This window comes from Martes martes (assembly GCF_963455335.1).
Source record: "Martes martes genome assembly, chromosome: 1".
NCBI classification, from domain to species: Eukaryota; Metazoa; Chordata; class Mammalia; order Carnivora; family Mustelidae; genus Martes; species Martes martes.
In genome coordinates this window covers 1,082,005-1,101,334 of record NC_137888.1, presented here as the reverse complement: position 1 = coordinate 1,101,334, position 19,330 = coordinate 1,082,005, and the positions used below count along the sequence as shown (strand labels likewise).

The window sequence follows — 19,330 nt, the reverse complement described above, 5'->3', positions numbered from 1 at the left end:
AAAAAGGTGGGTCCCAATCCCCTATTTGATTTCTGTCCTTGCCATGGACCACCAGTGCCCTTTTTCACCCAACCTGGAGAGGACCCGGTGGGGACAGAGGAGGGTGCATCAGAACCCTTATCTCAAAGTCACTCAGCCAAAGGCAATGGTGCTGGGGCCTCTGCTCTCTGCAAACGGGGAGAACGCCAGGTACCGGGAAATGCAGTTAACTTTGGGAAGATGGATATGGCGAGCTCTGGTTGAGTGCAGGGGACTTGGGGGGCTGTGAGGGCGGGACCCCAAGGGCACAAGTGCCAGCCTGCCTGAAGGAGAGGGAGGCTTGCAGCCCCGCGGGGTTCTGGAGCTCTGGCCTGAGGAAGTGCCGGGAGGAGCAGACGTAACTCCGGGAGGGGGCCGGGGAAGGCTCTGGTGAGGGGCAGCTGCACCCCGGAGGGGAATGGCGCGCTCGTGGCCAATTCCTGGGGGCAGGAGTACGCCCGGGCGAGCTGCGTGGCCTTCTCACTGTCGGCCTCCCTCCCCCCACCAAGACCGCTCAGGGCCCTCTGTAAAGTGGGGGCAGGCCCCACCGGGGTGGAGGGCGCACTGGGGCTCCGTGGGGAGCAGGGCCCATTCACCCGGAGCCACCGCAGGAGGCCAGCAGTGGGGCTAGTGACCCGGGCCCGCGCCCGTGGAGGCAGTGAGGCTGGGGGTCCGCCACGACGCTGGGCAGGAGGAGCTCGGCGTCCTCCTTCGCATCCGCTGTCCTCCAGCAAGAAAGGTCTTTGTTCCAACCGCCCGCCTGCCGGACGCACTGAGTACCCTCGGACCCTGCGGGGTTTGGAGGCCGGGACCCCACGTGCGGCCTCGGGCGGAGGCGGGAGGCAGCTCCCTCGGGGGCGGGGGCGCGGGCGGGCCACGAGCGCAGGGGACAGAGGGCGGGAGCGGGGAGAAAGCGCCAGCACCCGGGGGGGGGGGAGCGGCGGGTCAGCCGGCCCCGGGCTTGCGTCCCGTTCCGCGCCCCGTTTGCCCCCGCGTACTCCCCGCGGTCCACCACCGGGTCCGACCCGGCGCCCGAGGCCCTGCACCCCGCGGGCTCGCGGCTCCTCCCCTGCGGGCCCGGCCGCCCCCGGCCCCGCCCCGCCCCGCCGGGTCTCCGCTCCTCCTCCGCGCGTCCCGAGGCCCCCGGCCGCCCCTGGCTCCGCCCCGCTCGGTCCCCGCCTGGTCCCGGCCGGTTCCCCGCGCCCCGCCCCCGCGCCCCGCCCCCGCGCCCCGCCCCGCCCCGCCGCGGCCCGTCCCAGCGCCCCCGGCCCACCTCCCCGCCCCGCCCCGCCTCTGCCCGACCCGGCGGCCGAGCGCGCAGCATCCGCGGCGCTGACGGTCGGGCCCGCGGAGCATGGCGCCGAGGTGCGGGGTGGGCAGGGGCGGCGGGTCGCTCGGGCGGGCGGTGGACACGCGCGGCACTCTAACCTGGGGTCTGGGGCCTGTCGCCCGCAGGTGGCCTCGGCTGCGGCCGCGGCCGCGGAGCCTCCTGGACGCGCTCGCCGCGCTGGTTCTGCTGCTCGGGGTGCGCGCGGCCTCCGCGGAGCCAGGTAAGACCGGCGGGGACGCGACGCTCGGCTCGCCGCGCCGGCCCCCTGCCAGCGGCGCGGGGTGCGGGTGTCCGGCCCGTCCCGGCGGCGGCGGCCTTACGCCCGGCGCATCTCGGCTTCGGGCCCGGGGGCTGCCCGGCTCTGCCCACGCGCGCAGGTGGCTGCGGGGGCCGAGCGGAGGGGGACGGGGTCGCGCCGAGGCCCTGTGTCCCGAGTGTCCCGCGCCGGCCATTCATTCTGAGGCTGCGGGGGTTCGCGCCTCCCCGGCGCACCGCGGGGCCGGAGACCGGGCTGGGCGAGGGGTAGCGGGGACCGTCCACTTCCTGAGCCCTTCGCGTCGTGACCAAACTTGGGCGACTCGGCTGGGAAGCTGGCGCGCTGGGCGGACCGCGCTGCCGGCGGGGGGCGGACGAGGGGCCGGGGCTGCGGCGGCGGCGGCCGTTCCACGCGCGGGGGCTCCGAAGACGCGGGTCGTCAGCCGCCGGCCCGCAGGGCCTGTGTCGGGGTCGCCGGGCTCGTCCCTCACGGCGCCCGAATGGCCGCAGCGGGTCGCGCCTCCGGGCCTGGGAGTGACCGCGCGGGCCCTGGCAGGTCTCTGGAAGGACCGTGCAGCGCGGAGCGCCCTCGTTGCGTTTCCAACCTGTTGAGGCGAAACTCCCCGGGCTTCCCAGGGCCAGCCTTTGTGCGCCGCCGGGCCGCCAGGCCTGTGTCCCCGCGCCCGCCGGGGTGTCGGGTTGCGCGCGGTCCCCTTTGATGCGGCCGAGCGCCAGGCCGGCGGCCGGGAACAATGCCCCGAAGCCCGCTGTTTGGCCGGCACCCCGGGCTTTCCCCGCGTGGGCCGCGACCCATGCGCAGGGCCGCCGTCCCAGCCGCGCCGGGACTTCCTGGGCCCGCTCCTGGGACCCCGGCCCCAAACTCACGGTGGGCCAGCTTGTCCTCCCAACTGGCCCCACAAAGGCCCGGGAGGAGGAGGAGGCCCTGGGGCGTGCCAGTCACGGAAGGCAGCCCCCACCCCAGGGGAGTCTCGCGGGTAGTCCCGGGGAGAGCGGCAGTGCTGTGCGGACCTTTGTCCCCAACAACCCTCTTCTCCAGGTTGGCGCGACTGTGGGAGATTGCGGAGGACTGTGGTCACCACAGCGTCAACACGCCTGCTGGCCACAGCTGGCCAGGAAGGAGGGACAGGACTTGAGAGAGAGAAGTAATCGCTTGTTTCACTGTTTCTAGTAGGTGTATCCCCAGGCCGAGACAGCCCCATAGACTTTTCTGAAAAGGAACTCCCTCTTCACACATCGGTGGGAAGCACCTGCTTGTTTCCTCCTCTGTGTGAGTCAAGTCCAGGGGCGCTTGGGGAGCACGTTTGTCCCTACACCTTGTCGTGTTCCCTGGGCTCTTACCCGCCCCCCAGGCCGCTTGGGGCCGCGAGTCCTGGCTTGAGGTGCTGTCCCCGCAGCTGCGGGGGGGGGGGGCAGCGAGGCCCACAGGGACCAGGCCAGGGCTGCACGTGTTGGAGTTTGTAAGCCTGACGCCTCCTCCCTCCTCTGATGCTGGAGCGCCCAGCCCCCCCCCACCATCTTTTATGAAACTTTGTAATCAAAGGGGAGGAAATCAGGGTTGATGGCTTTTAGCCACAGAGTGGAAACAATACAATGTTATGTCCGTAAGCTTTGGTGAGATGTAATCTTGAGATCTGAGGGTAGGGTGTTGGACTTGAGGTGGATTTCTGGGGGTGTGGGTAGCGCTGGTGGAAAAACCGTGTGTGCTCAGTGTCCTGTGCTCAGTGTCCTGAGCACTTCTGGGGTGCTGTGCTGGGGTGGCCCAGGTCTAGGGTCCTCTGGGAAGGAAACCGCCCCGGTGGAATGCAGGTCTCTTTGCATCCTGGACCCCGCTGAGCCCGCTTAATGCAGGAAGCGGGCTCAGCGGGGAGCAGGGGCTCACCCCTGCTGGGACTAAGTCCTCTTGAAATGGGATAACACTTGCCCCCTCTAGGTGTTACCTGAGAAGACTTAGTGTGTGTGAAATCCTAACTTAGCAGAGGCTCATTTTTTTCTAGAAACCCTTAGACATCATCCTTGGGAATTAAAGGTTTGAGGCCCAGTTTGCTGATTTGCACATTTTTGGGGACTAAAAAGGATGCATTTTTCCATGTCTCTGTCTGTGTTGCACCTGACCCCTCCCCCGCAAAAAAGAAGAACGTCTTTTGCTGTTTCATCTAAGGATCGTTCATGTGGGTCTGATGGTCATAAACGAGCTGGTGCCTTCACCCCCGCCACCCCCCATAACTAGGTGGCTGGTGGGTCCACGGGCTGAGGCTGTCTGTGACCTCGGAGGCTCAGTGCTGCCAGCAGACCCGCTGTCTTGGTGGACGTGTGTGGGTTCGCAGGGTCTGACGTGGCTGCACACGCCTGCAGCATTTGTGAGCAGTGGGTTAGAGTCGGGGTTGGGGCACAAGGATAGTCTGGCGGGCATTTGCAGGGAGCCCCGGACCCTGGTGCCCATCCAAGCCATCTTGTACCTGGCCTTGGTACCTGGCTCTGTCAGACCCCTGCCCTCGGCCTGGGGCTCCCACCCCTTCTCACTGCTAGGACTCCTGCAGGAAGCTCGGGGTCCCTGGGTGGGCCTCCGGGGGGCCTAGTTTGAACAGACAAAGCACAGATCCTGGGGCCCCCATGTCTGTGGGGGTCTGTCATCCTGGGGGCACGGGTCCCTGGTTGCATCGGACCAAAGCAGATGGCAGGCACTCCTCCGAGGCGGCCTGGTTCTAGGGCCTGGTTCTCGGTGAAGCTGTGGCCCGGCTTCAGGGCTGCCGTCAGGGTTCGGGTACACGACTTCATAAGATAGTTTTGAATTTCAGCAAAACTCGTTTTTCAGGGTACTCCTGTTTTCTTTCAGAAGCGGGAGGAGAGGGGAAAGAGCTATGGGGCAAAACCTAGAAGGAGCAACACTGACCCCATCCAGAGGGCCCTGCCCCCACCCTCGCTGCATCTCCCCGACGTTCCCCGACGTGCGCGTGCACGTGCTTACACGTCTGTGCGCGTGCACACACACACAAACGCACGCACATGCACACACTCAGCACACGCACGGGTGCGCACACACACGGGTCCGTGCACACACACACACACAGGCCAGCACACTCACATGCACGCGTGCGCACACACAAACGCACACACTCAGCACACACACGGGTCCGTGCACACACACACAGGCCAGCACACTCACATGCACGCATGCGCACACGTCCTCGCTCGCTCTCCACCAGCAGGGTTTAGTTCTGTTCATCCAAACTGTTGCGAAGGCTCTCTGGGCCCTTGGGGGGGGGCAGGGCTCTGGGTGGGGTGGGTAGGGCCCCCCCGCCCCTGTGTGGGCCGTGAGGCCACCCCAGAGCAGGCCCGGGACCCTAGGGGGCGTCCAGGCTGGGAGGGGAAGCTGCAGAGGGAGGCGTCTCCTTCATGCCCCAGTGCTCAGCCTCTGTCCAGGGCTGGGGAGTGCACCTGCTTCTCTTCCGCGAGCGGCCGTCCACCCGCCCCCCAAAAGGGGATCCGTTAGATGCCGCATGCTCCCGATCACGCGGGTCAGGGCACATGGCCATGGACATGCATTGGAGACCCTTGTCCCCTCCCCGCCAGGCACCTTCCAGGGGAGGCCGAGGCTCCCTAAAACCTCCTCACCGAGGATGTGCCGAACAGGGCAAAGCCCGTCTTCTGATACGACGTCCAGTCAGCCTCATCCTGTCTCATGGCCCAAGGCCTGCTGGGAAGGGCCAGGCCGCCGAGGGGTGGTCTCCAGGGTGGGGGGGGGGGCGGATGCTGACCTCCTCCCGGCCAGCTCAGGGGTCAGAGGAGGGTGTGTGGGGAGGCGAGCAGGTCTCGCTGATGAGCAGCCGGTGGCCCCAGCTCTGGCTGCGGGGGCTCCGGCTGCGGGGCTGGCCGTTGCTCACGCACGTGTCCTTCTGCCGATCTGGCCCAGGTGTGGTCCCCCCGTGCCGGTGGGGGCCTGCCACGGTGTTGCACTCCTGTCCCTCTCCTAAGGCTCTGGGAGGCTGTTCCCTGGGGGATGATCCGGCTGTGCCGGGGCGGGGGGTGGTGGCGCCTCTCTCCAGAGAACACAGCCGGCCCGCCGAGCCCCTGCCATCCGCGCTTCAGCCTCAGCCGGGACAAGTGGACGTCCCGGGACCCGACGTGTGTAACTCCCAGACCCCTGACACTGTTCTGGAGGAGGAGGGATCCAGTACTGGGAGAATTAAAACGTGTATTTGCTGTGCTTGTAAGATTATCACATTTGGTACAGTTTGACAGTAAGAGCGCACAACACTGAGAACAGTGCGCTCTGGGCCCCCCGGCTCTGTGGCCTGGCTTCTCGGATGCACCGCCTCCCCTCCCTGGGGGTTCAGGGTCTTGAACCAGACCCCGCCAGGTGTCCGGGCGCCCTCCCCCTCGTGCCGCGTGCGCCGACCCTGCTCCGAGCCTCGTCTCGCCGCCGTGGCCCCTTCCCTCCCGGCTGGCAGGCGGCGCCGTCTTTCCAGGGCGCTGTGAGCAGTGGGTGTCGTAGGTGTTGCAAACGTCTCTCGGCCACACGCCACATGTGACACCCGTCGTGGTCCTGCCCCGTGTCTGCCGGGCCTGCGGCTTCGTGGCTGGCTGGACGACCGGCTAGTCATGTTTTGGGTTGGTGGTCGGGGCCGCGGCAGGCTGGCTGTCAGAAGGCGCTTCCGATCACGGTGCGCTGAGCCAGACGGAACTCCGAGGCTGCCGGGCCGGGGTGCGCCGCGCCCACCGTGCCTGCAGGGGCGCCCCCAGCCTCCCCGGCTCCTGGGGCGCGGACAAGCCCGAGCACGGCCTTTCCGGCTGTCTGCAGCTCGAGAGGGCCTGTTCGCAGGCACGTCCCTCTTTGGGGTTTTACGCCGGCAGATGGGGTCCCCCCAGGCTGATCCCCGGGATGAAGCCGGGCAGTGGCTCCCAGTGCTGAGCTGCACGGTGGCGGGGCCCTGGGCCACGCCTGGTTTCTGGAGGGCCACAAGGCCTCGGGTGGGCGAGAGCACTGCCTGCGGACCCCGCGGGCCTTCACAGGGCGTTTCCTGGGAGAGGACGTCAGGCCAGAGCCCAAGGCTCAGGAGGGCTGGCCCGGAGGTGGGAGGAAGCGCGCGCCACGGGAGCTTGGTGGCCTCCTGGGCGGGCGGGGCTGGAGCTGTCGCCACCACGTGCTGTTTGTCTGTAATTATTCAGGCCGTCGTTGGATTCTAGTCTGAAGAGCCTGGTTTTACATCTCGTTGCTCCTTCGAGGAGACTCAAAATGAGTCACAGTCCGGCGTCCTCCGTTCTGCACCCGAGTTTGGGGCCCTCCAGCCGGTGCCGGCCTTTGACGGCTGCGTGTTCTCCGTCCGCAGGAGCCTGCTCCCACGGCTGCTCTCAGGGAAGGCGGGCGGCGCCGCTCTGTTCCGGGGGGACGTGGGCTGGCGAGAAGGCCGCGCAGGGAGGGCGCGGCTCTGCAGCGGGTTCACCGGCTCTCAGCGCCTACCTGTGCAACGCGGATGTCCCGGCCCCGGCAACGTGACGGGCGGGTGGAGCCGCCGCTTCCTCCGCTCAGAGCTGGAGGCTGGGGCCCGGGTCCAGACGTCCTACCCCTGCAGGATGAGTGCAGACCTTTCCTCCACGTTTCCGGTTAGACAGCCGGGAGCCTCCTCTTGGAAGGAATCACGGATTCAGTGCCTGATGGAGAGTGTGTCCCCACCCTGTGCTGTCGGGAGGCCGGCGCGGAGGGGGTAGTGCCCTCACCCTCCCTGGGCGGGCTGGGTGGCAGAGATCTAACCCACCCGGTGGGCTTGGGGGAGGAAAGAGGCCGAGGTGGGCCCCTTGTCCTGCGCCTGGCGCCAGTGTCTGGGCCGTTTTCCGGCTGGGGACTGGGGGTGCTGAGAGCAGGCCGCGGGCTGGTGTTGATCCGGACCTCAGAAAGCGTACTTTCGCCCCTGGCTGGTGCAGGGCTGGGAGGCCGAGGGTGCTGAGTCCCCACTGGTCACTCTGCTGGGTCCCTCTGGGGGCCTGGGGTCAGGGGACGATGGGCGGCCTCAGGGCCTGTGCGCGGTCCAGCCCAAGCCGCCCGGGCCTCCCGCCATCACTTTCAAAGTCTGGCTAATATGACAAATGGGGGGAAAAGGTCTTTTCAAAGTTCTTTCTACTTAGTGGGTTTTCGGTCGCCGGCGACGCCAGAGCCCGGCCGGGCCGATCGCTTCCCCTGCTCCCAGGGTCCACGCTGGGCCGTGCGCCGCCTCCTCCCGCGTGGGCAGCCGTCCCTCGGGTGCTGCCGTTTCTCCCGGCGGAGCTGTTTCCCCTCACGTCTGTGGCCGGTTCCCCGAGCTGGACCCGAGCGCCGGGCCCGTGCGGCAGAACAGGAGCATCGTGAGGCTTGCGTGGCCGCGCAGCGCACGGGGAGGCCTCGGGCTCCGTGGCCGTGGGAAGCGGACAGTCCTTGGGCGGAAGCATTGCGGCCACCCGGTGGAGGACTGCCGCCGCTGACCGGAGGCCAGGCTGTCCACCCTGCCCTGGTGGACGGCTGAGAGCCCAGGCCCCAAGTGTGATCCCAGAGCCGCCACCGAGCGCGGTGTGACGCCGGGCGGGGGCCTCACCGTGCCTGAGCCCGTGTGCGTGAGCGGCGGGATGGGGCGACAGTGGGGCTCTGGCGTTTAACGGGACGTCCCTTCAGGGAGGGCACAGCACACGTCGGCTTTCTGGGATGGGTCCTGATCACGCCTCGCTGAGCTCTGGGGACCGCCATGGGCTGGGCGGGCCCTGGGGGGAGGGGTGGGGGGACACCAGGAGCGGGAAATGGGTCCCCATGACCCGGACCTGGTTTCGCATTTCTTTCTTGGCGGTGGGCTGTGCCTGCTGAAGTGATGGTTTCTATCAGACGGAGCCGCCCCCTCACCGCCCGCGCCCCCGAGTCCTGGGGGGCGGTTCTCGCCCCCTCCCACCCGGCCACGCCCACCCACATGTCCCTTTGGAGGGATCAGGGCCGTGGACCTGCCTCCGCTTGCTGGATCTTGTTACCAGGCTGCCATGTTTTAAAAAAATGCTCCCGCTCAGACAGGCTCTTGTTCTCTGCGAGCCGGCCGGGAGCTTCCTGGACGCGGGCCCGTCCGTGCTTGTAAACCTGGACCGCGCCTGCTGTCAGGCCGTCTGGGAGGCCTCAGGGAGAACGTGGGGCCCCTTCCTGTCATCTGTCATCTCAGCCTGTGTTCACCTTCCGGGCCCTCTGCCCCTGCCCTGGGTCCTGAGGAAGGGGAAGTCCCCTCCAGCCCCAGGGCCCCCTGATGCTGCCCTGCAGGCCAGTCACAGACCTTCCCCTCACCTGCAGTCTCCTGGGAAGCCCTCTAGGACAGGACCGCAGGCCGGCAGGTGCCCCCGGAGCCCGCTGTCCGTGGAGCCGGGAGGGGCTTTTTCTGACCAATGATTTCAGCTGGGCGGTTTCCCCCCACTCTGAGCAAGTCTGCCCCGGGGCTGAACCACTTGCAGCCTCTCGCCCCTGGGAGGAGGGGGCCCTTCTCTCATCAGACGCCCTCCAGGGCCCCCAGCCCCCCTGCCCCGCGGGCAGGTCCTGGCCGTTGCTGGACTCCCTTCTCCGGTCTCGAGGCTGACCCCGTCACACTGTGGGGTCACCGTGTGCCTGCTGCTTGTCTCGGGCAAGGAGGGGCACCCAGCTCGGGGCGTTTTCTGGCTAAAGTCGGCCTGCACCCCCAGGGCTGGCTCAGAATCTGCTCCTCGTTCATAACCTTTTATTGTGAGAATAAGGGAGAAGGGCGCTGGGGGCTTGGACCCAGAAAGGAAAACACACCCACCCCAGCACCACCTTTCTTGTCATTAGGGGGAAATCGGACATTTTAAACAGACCGGGCCACCCTCCCTGCACCCCGGCCACAGGCCTGGCCCCTGTGGACAGCCTTTCGCTCTGGGCGCGGAAGCCCGTGTCGCCGTCCCGAAACCAGCTGCGGCCGCCTGTGAGAGGGCCGATGGCACGCCGGCATTCCGGCCACCTGACGTCCCCACACTTAGGGTCCTGGACACAAATCCCTCATAACCTCTGCGGTCAGCTGAGGGACACCCCCCCGTCTCCATCCACAGGCCGTGCGGGTGCTGCCTGACGTGGTGGGAAGGGCCTTGAGCCAGGGGGCTGCGTCTGGGGTCCGCGTGTGATCCTAGCATCCTAACAAGGGCGGGGGAGGCGGGAGGGCAGGGTCAGGGACCAGGGAGACGCCGTCGGGAGGGAGCCAGGCGGCTGGCCCTGCAGGTGGTGGGGGGCGTGGCGTGCAGGTGCGTCAGGAGGCTGGAAACGGCAGGGAGCCAGTTCTCCGCTGGAGCCTCCGGACAGGACCCGTCTCGCTGACATGGGGGTTTGGGACTCCCGACCCTAGAACTGTAGGAAAATAAACGTGGGCTGTTCTAAGTCATAGCCTTGTGGTCATTGGTCACAGCTGCCACAGGCCACCACCCAGCCCGTGGTTCCGCCACGGGAGGGGGTAGGACCGTGGGGCCTGCTCTTCTCAGCCACAGAGTGCTAGTCGGGGTGAGAGCCGGTCCCTCTCCTGGGCAGGGCCCCCGGAACGTGCTTCCTGCCCCTCAGGCCCCTGGCGGCCAGCTCCCCTATCCTGACACCGACACCCCGGGCGTGAGCTCCCCACAGAGACGCCCGCGACGGGTCTGTCCTGGCGGCTTTCAGAGCTCAGGGGACGTTCCCGTCCCAGCAGAACAACCCCAGGTGCCCTGGACGGCAGCCGGGGGCTCGGACGCACCCAGAAACGGCTGAGCAGGGGCCTTCGGGGACGCAGGGGGCATGGAGGGGTGGGAAGCTCGACAGGGGGGCCCTGTCTCGCTCCACAGGCTGACGCAACGTGTGCTGCGCGGTCTGTGTCCGCAGCCGTCTGGACGCCGTTGTGGCAATGCCAGGACCTGGTGGGGGCTGCGAGTGGAGACCGGTTTGCTCACGGCCAGGGCCACGGCGGCCACAACCACGCACGATGCTTTAGTTTGCTTCCATGTGCTGGGCGACCTCAGCCCGTGCTTCGGCGCAGTGGCCTTTTCTGGGACCTCACACGTGGGGCAGCTGTGGGGGACGTCCAGGTAGGGTGAGGGGCTCCCCCGGCCTGGCTCTGTGTCCTGCGGGCAGTGCCGTGGGCTGCCCCCTGCCGGGGAGGGGCTGGCGGCTGGGCCGCGGACCTGGGGGTGCAGAGTTCCCATCCCCGGGCTCTCATAGGCGGACAGGCCTCCTTGGGCCTGTGGGCAGACCTCCCCGGATCGAGGTGTGGGGGAAGGCGTTGCCTCGTACGGTGGGAAGCCGGGGCCCCCAGGCCAGGCTGATCCTCCTCTGTGGTCTGGTCCCAGCCTAGGCCCTGTGCCCCACGGTCCAAGTTCTAGTGAAATTGGTTTTTGAGCCCTAACTTGTTAGCAAACAATTACCACAGACTCGACTGGAAGTCGGCTGCGTTGGTCTCCCCCTCGGACTCCCGTCCCAGTCGACAGCGCGGGTCTCTGCTCACGCGTCGGTTGAGGTAGATTTACTCAGTGTGTGAGTTTCGAGTCTCATCTGACCTTTGCCCTTGTCTTGGTGACGCACATTCTGGCTCCTTGAGGCGCCTTCCGCAGGGGCCCCGCGGGCGGTCGGGGCCGTGTGTGCCGGGTCACTTAGTGGCGGCGCTGAGACTCCGCTGGCCGCACCCGCCCCGCTGGCTGGGATCTCTTTTCTCCGCGAGTCCGACCTTCCAGAAGACCCGGCAGGGCCCTGAGACGAGGTGGGGTCCTCGGGAGACCCCACCCACCCACCACGGCTGCTCGAGGCTCCCTTTCCATAAACTAGATCATCCGCCATCCTTGACTTCCTCCCGCCTCGGCGGCCCGTCGCCGCCCGAGCTGTGTCTGTGCTGTGCCGTGAGCTCCCCTCCGTGAGCCGGGGCCTCGGGTCCCGGGGTCTCCCCCGCGGCTCCCTGCTGTGTGTGCCTGCCTGTCCTCGCATCCCCTTGGAGACAGCAAGGCCCCGGGACCCTCCAGAGGCATCCAAGTGTCTGCGGGATGCTCCTACTGTCCCCCATGGCAGGTCTGCCACCGTGCGCCCGCGGGCTTCACTGACCGGATCTTCCCGGAGCTGCGGCGCGTCATCTCCATCCCGCAGGGCAGGTGAGGCTGTGCCCCCCATGGGCCGCGTCGCTCCCGGGGACCGGGACAGGAGAATTCTCTGCAGGAGAACAGATGGTGGCTGAGCCACGGCCTCGTTGGCGGACCGCATGTGTCCCGACAGTGCGACAGCCCCGTCCCCGTCTGCAGCCGTGCAGCTCCCCTCGGCCCGGGAACAGGCCACGGAGGGTCCTCGCGCTGCAGGACCGTCCCCACAAGGCGCCGGGACGGCTCCCTCCTCGCTCCCTGCCCAGCTGAGGACGCTGGGCGATCTGGGGCGCGAGCACCTCTGGGAAGGAGGGGAGGGTCGGTGCTGCCACACACCGAGCCGGCACACTCGCGTTTCTTCCCCTGCGAGGATCCCAGCAACAGGGTTAGGGCTGGCGGCCATGGCATTCCCCAGGGCCCACTCCCGCGCCCTCTGGAACCTTCTGGGCCCAGCGCTGGGAAACGGCATGGGGGCCGTGTGGAGAAGGCCAGCTGCCCTCACTCTGGCCACCAGGAGACAGCAGTGCAGGACTTGGGGGGCTGCGGCTCCCGGGAACCAGGGAGCCACAGTTTCAGCGGGAAGCTGGGTGTGGGTGGGTGCAGGGCTGGTTCCCGCGGTCTGGTTCCTGCCCTGCCCCGTGCATAGTCCGGCCTTTCTCCCGGGTGATGGCTTATCCCTGCTTCTCCCACACGGCCCCCACTCTGCGAGACGGGCCCCCAGAGGGATCCGTGCTGGTTCCTGCTCAGTCCCGGTCAGCTGGTACCTGCGTGTGGGGTGCTCAGCCCCCTCCCAGCCTCCCCTAGAGACAGATGGACAGGGCACAAGCAGGGGGAGCAGCAGAGGGAGAAGCAGACTCCCCGCTGAGCAGGGAGCCCGACGCGGGCCTCCATCCCCAAGATCATGACCTGAGCCGAAGGCAGAGTCCTCACCGGCTGACCCCCAGGCACCCTCCCCAGAATTGTAAACCCTGTACTGCCCGCGGCGGGGGGGGGGGGGCGCACGGTGGGCAAGGTCTGTGCGTCCGCCCCAGGACAAGGTGCGCTGGCCTGGGAGGCATGAGTACGGGTCCGCTGAGCAGCAGGACGGCGGCCTGGCCGGGGTTTGTCCCAACAGCACAGGGTGCATGAGGGGCGCAAAGCGGCAGTGACAAGCCACCCCTGCACCTGACGGTGGTCGGCTCGGGGCCTCCCCTGGCTGGTGCGCCCCCACATCCCCTGCGCGTCAGCCCAGCCCAGAGGCGTGATGGGGGGGATGTTTCCTGGCGCACCCCCTCCTTCCTGGCAGCGAGGCTGTTGGGTGTGGGCCGAGGCGCTAGGGGGATCCGCGCCGGACGTCCGTCTGTTGGATGAGGAAACGCTCCCGATGAGCCCAAAAGGGTCACCGGGCCAAACCCTGAGGCTGCGTCCAGGTGAGCGGGGTCCCCACCGTTTCACTGTCCGCAGCAGGCGCTCTCTTGCTCCCCCCTCCCGGCAGCGGGGAAGCTGGCTGCCGGTCCCCTCTGCCCGCCCCCTCACCCCTGCTGCCGGTCCTCTCTGCCCGCCCCCCCACCCCGCTGCCGGTCCTCTCTGCCCGCCGCCCCCCCTCCGCTGCCGGTCCTCTCTGCCCGCCCCCCCACCCCCGCTGCCGGTCCTCTCTGCCCGCCCCCCCACCCCCGCTGCCGGTCCTCTCTGCCCGCCCCCCCACCCCCGCTGCCGGTCCTCTCTGCCCGCCGCCCCCCCCCCCCGGACACGCAGACGGATGCGGGTCACCGTCTCCCAGGGGCGCAGGGGGGCGGCGGCTGGTGCGATTTCCGAGCCGTTCACTGGTATGTGCGCCGGGGAGTCTGTGCCGAGCACGCCAGTCATGGGGGGCCTCCCTCCCTCCCACCCGATACGCTCACACCTGTGCCCCCCACGCTCACACATGCCCCCTCGCAGTCACAGGTGTGCCCCCCACGCTCACACAGGGTTGTGTCTCAGGGCACAGGGATCGGCCACAGGGAGAGGCCCACTGCGTGGCCGCAGTGGCCCCAGTGGCCCCAGGCCGTCCCAGGCCATCCCAGGCTGCCTCAGGCCATCCCAGGCCCCACCATCCCTGCTGCTGTCCCCTGAGCCCCGGGGCGGACCCCATTTGGAAATTGGTCCCCGAATGTGGGGGGTCGAGGATGGCTGCTTTTGCCTGGGGGTCACCAAGCCCCTGAGTCCCCTTGCTGGGTGTGGGTAGGGCTCTGGTCACCCCCGCTCCCCCAGCGACGTGCTCAGCTTACATGGAGAGAGAAGGATGTGGGAGCCTCCCTGGTGAGTATTTCCCAGGTGGGACCCCGGGGGTCCCCCGTCTCCACTGGGGCGGGCAGTATGGTCTTCTGACTTCCTTCGGGACGGGAGACCTCTGCGTCCCCGTCTCTGTAGGGTCGGCCCAGGTCGGCACCGGCTGCTGCGCAGCACGGACCCCTCCCCCGCCCTGTGGCCCTGGAGTCACCCCGGTTAGTGCTGAGTTAGTTATCGCGGGCACGGTCAAACATTAACACGTCAGGCCCGACGGGCACCCCCCTTTGGAAGAACAGCTTCGTCTTGGCCCAGATGTGTTGTGGACACGCAGGGGAAGGCGCCGTCCCACCGGCTGCGGGGTCCGGAGGTGGAGCCGCAGCCTCGGGGCCCCCTCGGGACCAGGCTCTGCGGCGTCCCCGCGGGCGGTGGCTGGACGTGCCGGCTCTCTTGGACTCCGAGTTGGAGTCTAAGCTGGAATGACGTGAGCAGGGCTGGAGAGGACGAGGAGAGCCCTCCCTCCAGCGTCTGCGGGCCGGGGAGCCCAGCCGGCAAAGGGTCCGAGGCCGTGGACAGCAGGTGCCGTGGGGAGGGGCTGCCCCTGAGGGCTGGGCAGGCCGCCTCCCGACCCCGGCGCCTGGTCTGATGAGCGGACAAGCACAACAGGCCGCTCTCGGCCCTCCGCAGGGTGTCCGAGGAGCAAGTCGGAGCAAATCCATACTCGCCGGGCCTTTCCGTGGGGGAGGGTCCAGGCCACGGCGGGCTGCGCTGCCCCGAAGGCTGGGGCTCAGACCCCGGGGGCGGATAGAAGGCTCCTCTCGCTGAGAGGCAGTGAAGCGGGTGGGGCGGGGCGGGCTGCCGGTGACCACACCTGTGCTCAGCCCCACCTGTGCTGGCTGCGGGACCCCGGGCAGGTGTGCAGGAGATGCCCGGGGTGGGGGGGGGAACGGTGCCCCGGAGGGGACGGCCCAGGGTCCTCTGCAGAGCGGCACCTCCCGTGAGGGGTGCGGCCCCTGCATCTCCTGCGGTCCTAGGGTGTGATGGTGGCGGAGGCGGGTCCCGTCTCCAAGGCTGGCCTCGAAACGGGCCCGCGGTGTGGACCAGGCCCCTGGATACAGAGCATGGGCGGCGGGGGCCAGAGTCTCGTGGTTTCTGGCCTGCAGTTTGCGAGAAGGGGAGCCACCCCACCAGCTCCGGGAGGGCTGCTCCCCGTGGGGAAGGGTCCCCGGGGCTTGTGCTCACAGACACCGCGTGCCCCCCACGGAGCCCTGCCCGGCTGTGCGTCCCCCTTCCCGCCTCGTGACCGCCACTGCACCAGGCTCCCCAGAGGGTCTCGGGGGGCCTCCCGGAGGGGGAGGAAATGGACCCCTGAGGGCTCAGCATGGGGGTGACCGTGTGGGGGGCTTCCCGGCGACCAGAGGGTTTTACAGGCAGATGGAGGAGGTTGCGGGGCCTTCCCGGGCCCTGGAGGACGTGCCCAGGCCTCGACGTGAACTGGGTTCAGCTTGATTTGGGGCCTGATGACGCTGAGCCTTGCAGCAGGAGGGGGAGGGGAGGAGGCGGGTGAGTCCGGACCCATGGGTCAGCCTAGACTTGTGTGTGTGTCCTCGCGGGGTGGCAGACCCCGCCCTCCTGGGTAATGGGAACCCGGGGAGGACCATGAGGGTGTAGGTGCCTTGCCCAGGTGGAACCCAGGGCAGGGGCACAGCGGAGTTCCTGGTGCGGCCAGCGACCGCCGACCGGCCGGGACCTCCGGCTGGCTCCGCTCCCCCACGAGTGCCGTTTGAGTGCCGAAACGCCGGCCGGGGAGCTGGCCCCTGGGCTGTTTTCTGGTGAGGGGCATCTGTGACTCCGGGGGCTGGAAGGACCATGTCACCTCCTCTACCCCGAGCCCGGCTGCCCCATCCGTGGACGGTGTGTGAGGACCGGGGGGCAGGGGAGCTGCAGGACCCGGGTGCCTCGTCCGCCGAAGCCCACGGCTGAGGGCCAGGCCTCTAGGGCCCCGCGTGGGCCGGGCACAGGGACCACGCCAAAAGGGCAGCGGCTCCTGTTCCCACCAGCCGGCGCCCCGGGAGCAGCAGGGTGGCCACTGCGGCCGGCCTCCCCCCCAGGCGCTTCCCCACGGCCTCCAAGCACACTGCAGCTTTGCCGGCTGGAGCAGCAGCGGTCGAGCAAGGCCCCGGCTCCTGGTCTCTGTGGCTCCGGCACGTCTCTCATCTTGTCTGCTGCACTGTGCCTGCTGGCCGTGGCCAAGGTGCCCGCTGGTGAGAACTCCATCACCCTGGACGGAAGGGACCTTCTTCCCCGGTGCAGAGCCCTCCCTGGCCACCCCCCCGCCCCGCTACCCCCCGGCCATCCCCCCTGGCCACCCCCGGCCATGCGCAGAGCCGTCCTCCTTGCAGGACTTGTGGCGGGGGAGCGGGAGGACCGGACAGTGGGGCCCGCTGGGACCAGGAACCCAGGGGGCAGGGAGCTGCCATCGCAGAGCCGAGAGGGTGCTGTTCTCAGCATACAGGGCACCGAGCGCTGCTGCCCGCGGGGCTGGCAGGACAGGGCATTCCTGGATTAGGCAGCTCTTTCCAGAAATCGCGCGTTGCCTGGCGGGCGGGCGAGGGGGGGCGTGTGCGTGTGCATGCGTGTGCCCTCGTGCGTATGTGTGTGCGCGTGTGCTTGGAATGAAGGTTTCTCTGGAGCATGTGCAAGTGGCCGGGGGCACCGACACACCCAGACCCCGTGGGGGCTGCTGTGAACCCCCGAGCGCGCACATCAAAGCACCATGTCCCCTCCCAACGGCCCCTCTTCCTCCCACAGGTGCACAACCTTCCCAGAGACTCCCTGACCCCTCCCTGCTCGTGACCCCCACTCACTTCCAGACGTGGACCCCAGGAAGCAGGTCCTGACCCAAGAGGCTTTTCTTCCCCCGACCTGATGGCCTCCCGTGGCCCCAGACCCCTGACCCCACCCGGGCGCTGGCCGGGACCTGCTCGGCGCGGAGCCCGTGGGCCGCGTACCGCCTCTCGCAGGCAGGCCCTCTCTTGCCCCTCGCCCGTCCCGGCGGTGACCTCACCCGCTGCCTGCGTGCCGGGACAGCCCGTCCGCGCTTGGCGGGAGGCTCCAGGAAGCCTGCTAGGGTTTGGGGCCGACGCGGAGTGAGCTGCCCTGAGTTGGCAGCGTTTGGATTTGCCCTCTTGACATGGGGCTGCCGCCTTGGGCCCTGAGCGTCCTGCGCCGCTCGCTGCCCGGAGTCCCGCCAGGTTCCGGGTCCCGTTCCCGCCGCCCGGCGGACAGTTCACTCTGGCCTGGGGAGCGCTGGGCCTGCAGCTGGGCGCGGAAGGGTGAGGCCGCAGGAATCCAAGGCCTCGGGGATGTGGGCTCGCACCTGGGCCAGGAGCTCGTGTCTGAGTCATGAGACAGGGTGACTCAGGGCCCTGGGGCCTCCGTGGCCCAGGCTGCTTCCCAGCATCGTTTTGGGAGCCCAGGACACGGTTCACACCACGTCCCCCATGCAGCCCTCCTGGCTGTCCCCCGCCTGACCCTCCGTGGGCACCACTGAGGGTACATCTCGCCCCGTGGCGCCCGGTGTGGGCAGCGGCCAGTGAGGCGTGGGGAGCGGGTAGGGGTGAGGCCATGTGCTCACATGGGCTGCGCGATGGGGCGGCCTCCCGGAGAAGGGTTGGCAGCCTGTGAGGGAGGCAGGCTGGCCTTGGGCCCCGGCACAGGTGGGGATGGGGACGGAGGTCAGGAGACCCCAGGACACGAGGTGGGCCGTTGCCACGCGTGTCATGAGGCCTAACTTACGTGGGTCGGAAACCATCGGGTTCTTATCGTTTTGGGAGGTAAAATTCACGGAGCATGAGGTTGACCATTTTAAAGTCAACGATTCGGGGACGTTTAGTCACGACGTCACACAGCTCTCACACGTCTGGTTCCGGAACGTTCTCAGGAGGGAACCCCCACACCCCCAGTCGCTCCCCGCCCCGAAGCGGTGGCGGCTGCTGCCCCCCGCCTGCGGGTCTGCCCGCTCCAGGCAGGCTGCAAGGCCGTGCCCCCGTGCCCCGCGTCCTGTGGCGTCTGGCGTCTCCCACCGAGCGGGACGTGCTCCAGGCCCTTCCAGGCCCGTCCGCGTGGGAGCGTGCGCCGGCCCCCAGCCCTTTCTGTCGACGGAGGGTGTGCGCCGTGGACACGGGAACGTGTGGGCGCTTTTCACGCTGCTGCGGCGTCTCCGGACTGAGGGCTGTCGTTCCCGCCCGTGGCCCTGCGGCGCGTCTGCGAGTCCTGCGTGTCCCGTGGAGAAGCGTGTCGGCAGCGTCCCGGCCGGGAGCTCCTCCCAGGACTCGGGCGAGTGCAGGGGTGAGGGTGCGGGGCTGTGCTTCTCTGGCTCGCCATCACGGAGCTGGGCAGAGAGGGCAGGGGTGGGGTGGCTGGAAGGAGGGGGGCGGCCGGGGAGGAAGGGACGCAGCTGCACCCTGCGTGCCGGGCGGGGCGGTCGTGGGGCTCTTTCATCGTGGACCGGCAGGCTGCCCTGCTGACCGCTGTGTCCCAGGAAGGCCGATGCCTGGGTCCCCTTTACCCCTCTTTCCGCTCCCTGTGGTCCCGTGGAGGGGGCTGGAGGCATCTTCTTCCAGTTTCCATTTCTGACCGACGCAGGGGCCACGGGCACCGGGACCCAGGGGTGCGGTGGGGCAGAGCGAGGAGACGCAGTACTTCCCGTTACTGGCCGTGGCCGTCTGTCCGTACTGGTGGTTTCTCTGTGTGGCCAGAGAGACTGTGGGCGCGTCTTCCCACTGCTCCGTTCCCCGGCAGCAGGGTCCTTTGGGACCCATGTGACCCTCGTTCGCTGGTGTCCCTCCGCACCCCCGGGCCGTCTGCTCCCAGGCCCCCTGTTCCTCTGGAGGGGCTGCTGGCCGCCTTGCTGAAGCGAGGTGTGGACCGGGGGCCTTGGTTGTGACCCCGCGTGCACCAGGGCTCTGGGCTAAGGTTTGGAGCAGGTGGGGTGTCCTCTCGGCTCCTGTCGCTTTCCCCTCCTGCGGCACCCACGTCCTGAGTCTACTAACGTGGCAAGAGGAGGAGGCCTCAGCCACCTGCCTGGTTGTCCCCAGAGGGCCCCAGGTGGGATGCCCGGGGCTTCTGCCCTCCCTAGGCCCGCGTGGGCTGCGGACTGGGCTGCGTACGAGGAGGCTGGTCTGCTGGGGCAGACTCGGGGTCACTGCTGGTGACCCCGGGTCTGGTTACAAAGGCAGATGGAGAACGTGGGTGGCTGCCTACGCCTGGGCCGCTGGAAGCCCAGGAATGTGGAGAGGGTTCATCTTTGCCTCGGGTCTGGGGATTTGCTGGGAGAATTTGCTTTGATTTCTAGGCAAGGACCACACCGAGAGA

General features: G+C 68.4%; 1 protein-coding gene across 1 annotated transcript in view; it reads left to right on the top strand.

Annotated features, from left to right (window-relative positions):
• The first annotated feature begins 1,318 nt into the window (after positions 1–1,318).
• The window catches only part of COL18A1 (collagen type XVIII alpha 1 chain), an 85,211-nt gene continuing 67,199 nt past the window's right edge, over positions 1,319–19,330 (top strand). Inside the window, exons 1-2 of the mRNA XM_080819489.1 lie at positions 1,319–1,383; positions 1,474–1,568. Of these exons, the coding sequence (XP_080675615.1) occupies positions 1,373–1,383; positions 1,474–1,568 (106 nt within the window). The 5' untranslated portion in view covers positions 1,319–1,372. The remainder of the gene's footprint in view (positions 1,384–1,473; positions 1,569–19,330) is intronic.